Below are 6000 nucleotides of genomic sequence, written 5' to 3' on the forward strand. Positions count from 1 at the left end.
CGCATCACAGTCAGATACTATTGCGCATACATTTGCCTCGCGTTATTACGTGTTGCGACGAGGCTGCTTAACGCCTGGCACTAATTTTTATAGGTAGTCATCGAAGGTCTTATGCTAACCCGCATATTGTGTAACTACACCAATGCGTTTGGCTGAATGCTTGCACTTGTTAGTAGGAATTGTCTGTCTGGTTTAGCTTCTACCTACATATTATTACGGCTCATTTTCCCAAGTTAGGTTCACCAAGTGGCCCAAGCGTCTGTTGTAAAGTCGCACAAATATGTCCTACCTCATTCTCAAAAAATGTTTTTGCTTGAACACATACACTAAACTGGACATTTACTTAGTATTTCCTTCCGCAATTCTTGTGACAGGTCTACAACGGCAGCATCGAAGAACCTTACAAGAATCCCGGTGCACCAGTGCATATTATCACAGGATCAGCTGTAAGTAACTTGCTACATTAAATAGAAGTAGTCTGTACGTAATACAATCATGCGCTGTTGTGTTTCTGGATCATTATAGTATTGTTTGTACTATTATTATTTCACTCTTTCCATACCTGCCTAGTTTACTTTTTTATTCTAATACACTGACACATAAATAAGGTTGCCGGCTGCCATGTCCGCCCATGTCCAAAAACTACCAGCCAATTTGACGCTCTAAATACGTCCACTGAATTGCACCATTGCAAGAAGACGCTGCGCAAAGTGACAGTCTTGCTCTTCATCAATTCTGTGGAAGAAATAAATCTGTTTCGCCAACGCTTTGGTAACGCCTGTATAAGCGGAATAGTAGCTCACGTACTGTGTTCCTAAAAGAAGTACCAGTGGCCCCACAAAGGCAACACGTAATAATATTGTCTTTTACGCACACAGAAAATGCCTTCACGTCCTTTTCCACGTTATGCTGTATAAACTGAAATGCGCTATACGAGTTCCTGGCAAGTAAATGATGCCTCACTGCAAGAAAAGTAAGTTTATCCTGAAGGTAAAAAGTGATAGGTAATCTGTCATGTCCATATCTCGAAAATAATTCCGCAAAACTGTACCCCACCTTTATGAGTTTGAGCCCTAAAGAAGACTTCTAAGCCATCATTCTTGCTCTTGTCTAGTCAATAAAGACGCCGAAGACAATAATCTCTATGGGTGTAGTGAAACATCACTTCGGAGGAGTGGGACGTATGTGGACTTAGAGTCTATAAGTCTCTTCAGCGACCAATGTAAGCGGCTAGTTGAACATAAATTATTGAATGCAGTTGCACACACTTTGCTGCACGCCTTGTCAAGGACACTAGAAGCTTCATTCAATGTCAGCAATCAGTAAAGTTCCAATATTTTTCTTTGGAATTAGGTAGAGCTGAGAAATATCTTCTGTGTTCCGCAGGAACTTAACACTGATGCTAGCGATGAAATGAAGTTTTTTTTACACTAAAACTGATTGATTGATTTGTAGGGTTTAACGTCCCAAAACCACTATATGATTATGAGAGACGCCGTAGTGGAGGGCTCCGGAAATTTCGACCACCTGGGGTTCTTTAACGTGCACCCAAATCTGAGCACACGGGCCTACATTTTTACACTAAAACTGACAAGGAAACATTTAATTATGCCATTTAAGTACATTCATGAGGCATGGCTGATTTCATAATTTTCATGCATGTCTGTCAAAATCTTACTTGCCTTTGTCATGCTCATCAAAAAAAACGGCAGTAATGTCTTTTTGGCTTGAAGGACAGCAATATTTCAACAAATGCTATTTGCTTTTGGACAGACTTTGGCAGCAATATCGAATGTGTTGCGCTGTTTCTCTAAAACTGCCATGTTGTGTGAATTCTCGTTTACTCGTAATGTGCCCCAATGCATATGTAAGGACTTTTTCCGTACCTTTTTTGCTTCTTTTCTCACTGTGTAAAGCGGTGGGTAGTGGGATGAATACGTATAGAACTGTATCCCTTTCCTCCCTGATATCTCAACTGTCCCATTGCTACCAAACTACGTTTCCTGAAGTAAAGAACGATCAGCGGCTTGAGTTGAGTTGTAGAGTCAAGGCTTTTTTTTATAAGAAAGTACGCCACTGATGTCGGTGTTTGAATTAGCAACCATAAAGTGGTTGGCATCTGAGAGAATTGCAATTTGTGAGATGGTAAACTTTCTTTTGACACGTAAAAAAGCCACTTTGAGTTACCGACAGCTCAATTCACTGAAGACGCCCACCACAACACCAAAGTAATCGGTCTGTTAGTCATTGCATGAATTGTTGGCGTCTTTGCAGTGTATGCAGGGGGATTCATGTTTTTGAGTTGCTGGAGAGATATGCCCACTCTCCCATTCTTCCAACTGTCCTGAACCTACCAAGTCTCCCTCACTATTTTTCTCAGATGATCGTTTGAACATGGTACAGACGGGCCAGTTACAGTTCACCCACCATGAATGATGCAGCCATCATATTAAAAATAAATAAAAGTGCATAAATAAAAGTGCCATGCTGGCTGGTCACGTCGTCTCCTAAAACTGCATTCTATCCTCTTTAGCTACTTCCTCTCTGATTGTCGTATTTCTTTGCCATGTGACGACACAGGGCTGCCAGGAAAAGCTGGACCCCTTCGTGAAAAACCCGCCAGACTGGAGTGCTGCACGTTTCTCAGACTATGGATACACAGTGATGACGCTACACAACGGCACCCATCTGGGCCTGCAGCAATTTTCCGTGGAAAATGTAAGACCTGCTGCCACTGCTGAAACTATTTACCTTACAGGCCTTTTGTAAGACAGCTAAGTGCAGATTAAATGTGTGCACAAAAGTTTGCGTGATTAGGAGTGGAAAACGACGCCAGAAAGACTGTACAAGAAAGGGTACGTTTTCCGTCGTCTTTTTTAGCATTGATCTTCACTCGTATTCATAAAACAACCATTCCGCCTGTGTACGCTACTGCAGTTAACGCAAGTTTCATTCTTGAAACTGTAGACCCTAATGGCGCTTTAAAACATATACGTCGTGCATCTGCATGCAATGAACCTCTGAAATGCACGATAAAGTCAAGTAGTGTGTTCCCAATTACTATGACGCGAACATGAAATCAGCGGACCGAAATAGGAACGGAAGTACTGTACTTATTTGAATTCGATGACAAAACAAAAGAAGCACATTGACGAAATAGTTGCGCAACCACCTTCTCAAAAAATTTACCACTATATGTCACAGAACTTTTCATTCGATATGAAAACCAGCTTAAGTGTGCAAAACCAGCAAAGAATAAACTAGCAAACTGCTGGACATTTTTTTTTTGCACGAAAGGGCACACCAATGGAATTTTCGGTAGCCGTCACATGCAGCAGGAAGACGTCAGCTGAGCAGAAAGGTCAAACATGACGTCATTGACAAAGTGGAACGTGGCAGCAGTGAGGTAGCGCAATAGTAAGATTAACAAATGTTATCGCCCCCCACCCTCCACCTGCTGCGTTTGGTTGACACTGGCTAAATGTCGGTAATTATGGCACGATCTTTCCTTAAAATTTCGGCCACGGCGTTGCGTTACGCATCTTAACAGCGCACGTACCTCTGCGGCCTGTCATGACGACTCACTCAAAGTCGCCCTCTCCTACACACGCCGGAGAAGACGTCCGAAATAGTATGAATGGTAGTTTATAGAATAAAAAAGTGTGACTTTACATCACAGGCGGGACATTTCATCAGTGAACAATGTATTATTAAGGAAAGCAATTAAGCGACCTTCGCAATAGCAGTGCCGAGCCCGCAAGAAGTGCCGAACTGGGTGGTCTGCTTTCTTTATATATTTTTTTACTTTTCTATATTCCTTTTTTGCCGTATTTCTTTCTTAATTATTTCTTAACTCTCTGCCGTCTTCCTCGTCACCAAGTCTGTCCTAACTCTTGGTCACCTCTCTTTCGCCCCCACTAGATTTCATCCATAAATGATTCTATCAACTGTACAAAATCTGGATTTATCGACACCACCTCAGTGTTGCAAACATGATCGAAAGTTCCTATTGTCCCAAATGGTACATTAGGGAAACAGGGTAGCCTCTCAATGAATGATCAAGCCTGCATCGCGTGGACACGGCAAAAAAAAGAAATAAGTACCAAATGCAGTAGCTGATAATGTTAATGTCGCTTGTGACAACTTTGATAATCTCTAACTTATATACTTCAGTCAAACTTGCGGTCAACAATACCTAAAAAGTATGGAGCAATACATATTTCGCAAGTTGAATGCGCACCAGCCAGCAGGTACGGACGCTTACAAAGATGCTCGTCCATTCATTCGTTATGGTACATACACAGTGAAAACCAGTGTGAGTTGATACTTCCTAAGAATTTCTAACGTACCCTTGCTGACTTAGCCTTATCTCTAAACTACCCTTGTTAACAGTGGCTTAACGATACGTCTATGTTCCTCTTACTTCCGTCTTTTCCTTTTATTCGCCGAAGACCTGTTCCCTTTCACTTTGACGATTCGTCATCGTGACCTCTCCTCCAGCCGCACTCCCTGCGTGCACAGTTGCCTTATCTCCTCTCTGTGTTTGGTGCAGAGGAAAGGGGACAAACGTATACGCACTAGCGATCATGAAATAGTATAGCCTTGAAGAACACAACGACACTTTTTGATAGGTTGGAGCAAGGACACAGCGCCTCTTCATGAATTTTCTTATCTTAAGCTCCAATCCGGTTCTTTCCACTGCGTGTTTTCTTTTATTTACACAAGACAATAGAAATTCTCAATTTCATGAAACTTCATAGGAGAATTGAATTTTTGAAAGAATGAACATGTTTTGTTAGGCCCGAACAAATAGCGCACAAAAAAGCGCAGTTTCTTTATTCCATTTGCAAGAATTGAATTTTTTCACGACCATAATTGAAGCTTCAAGAACAATATTAAAATTTTTATGTGCTATCCCAGGAAGCGACAGAAAAAACACGAGAATGAATCAAGTTCTACTGCCTCCCAAATGCTTGTTTTGTAGTGGACCAGCCCAGCGCGTCTTCGCTAGAAAAAGAGTTAAAAGTTGAGTGCTGATGTATGTTATCTATATATCGTGTATAGGCCCTCATGTCACTTTACTGCTGCATGGATGTAATTTAGTTCTATCTCATCCTATTACGTGCCTCATTTTGCATTCATTTTGTGGTGCTTGATCAAAACGTACTCCATTTCGTAAAATGGGCACCTTGTAGTACTAAATTTGTTACCCTTTTCTTGTTAAAGTTACTCCTATATTACGTTGCGTATCCAGTGTTTCATTTTTTAGATGCCTGAAGCTGCTTGTAGGCAGCGGTGGCTGGTTAAGCTATTTAACGCCGATCTTAGTCCTGCCCTGAAACATCAGAAGTTGCCCTTTACACGTGCTTTTCTGCTGCTGCCAACGCAGTGTTACTTTGTAGCCACACTCTCTTGTTATACTGCCGTAATTACGACGTGCAGATGGACCTTAATTCATATATATTTCACATTACCCCAGGGACTCCAGCTTTTGGACGAAATCACATTGATCAAGGAAACCCATGGATCCTACCCCAGCCGCAAGGCCAAGTAGTGAAGCCCGGACTTGTCTTCTGTGGTCACTGCTAGCACAGAAAGCGTGCAAGAAAGACGACATGGAATATTTTAACGAGGGAAAGCTCAAATGAATAAAACAGCAATTTTTCATAAATAACGTATGCTATCCTGATTGTTGTGTACGAAAGTTCAATAATCTCGCATTTATATACATGATAAACTACGTGTTCCAAAGTGCATCAACAACAAAAATCTCACACAGTCCCGTAGAAATTTGCGTCTAACATTACTAGAAGGCGAAAACCATATTTTGGGTACTCAGTAGATTGTGTTTATCTCACCTAAAAGCGCTTAGTACACAACATGGTTGTGCACAAATTCACGATCTATTGTGTCAAAGCCAGAAACTCGATTTCTTTTTTAGTCAGAGCAAGAGAAGGCATGCTGATACATCGATCACCCAGTATTTGCATTTCATTGGCC

General features: G+C 41.5%; 1 protein-coding gene across 1 annotated transcript in view; it reads left to right on the forward strand.

The window, feature by feature from the left end:
• The window catches only part of LOC119163130 (acid phosphatase type 7), an 80547-nt gene extending 74873 nt beyond the window's left edge, over nucleotides 1-5674 (forward strand). The window contains exons 10-12 of the mRNA XM_037415071.2: nucleotides 375-446; nucleotides 2581-2718; nucleotides 5480-5674. Of these exons, the coding sequence (XP_037270968.2) occupies nucleotides 375-446; nucleotides 2581-2718; nucleotides 5480-5554 (285 nt within the window). The 3' untranslated portion in view covers nucleotides 5555-5674. The remainder of the gene's footprint in view (nucleotides 1-374; nucleotides 447-2580; nucleotides 2719-5479) is intronic.
• The last annotated feature ends 326 nt before the right edge of the window (nucleotides 5675-6000 follow it).

Source organism: Rhipicephalus microplus, chromosome 9 (genome assembly GCF_043290135.1).
Source record: "Rhipicephalus microplus isolate Deutch F79 chromosome 9, USDA_Rmic, whole genome shotgun sequence".
Lineage (NCBI taxonomy): Eukaryota > Metazoa > Arthropoda > Arachnida > Ixodida > Ixodidae > Rhipicephalus > Rhipicephalus microplus.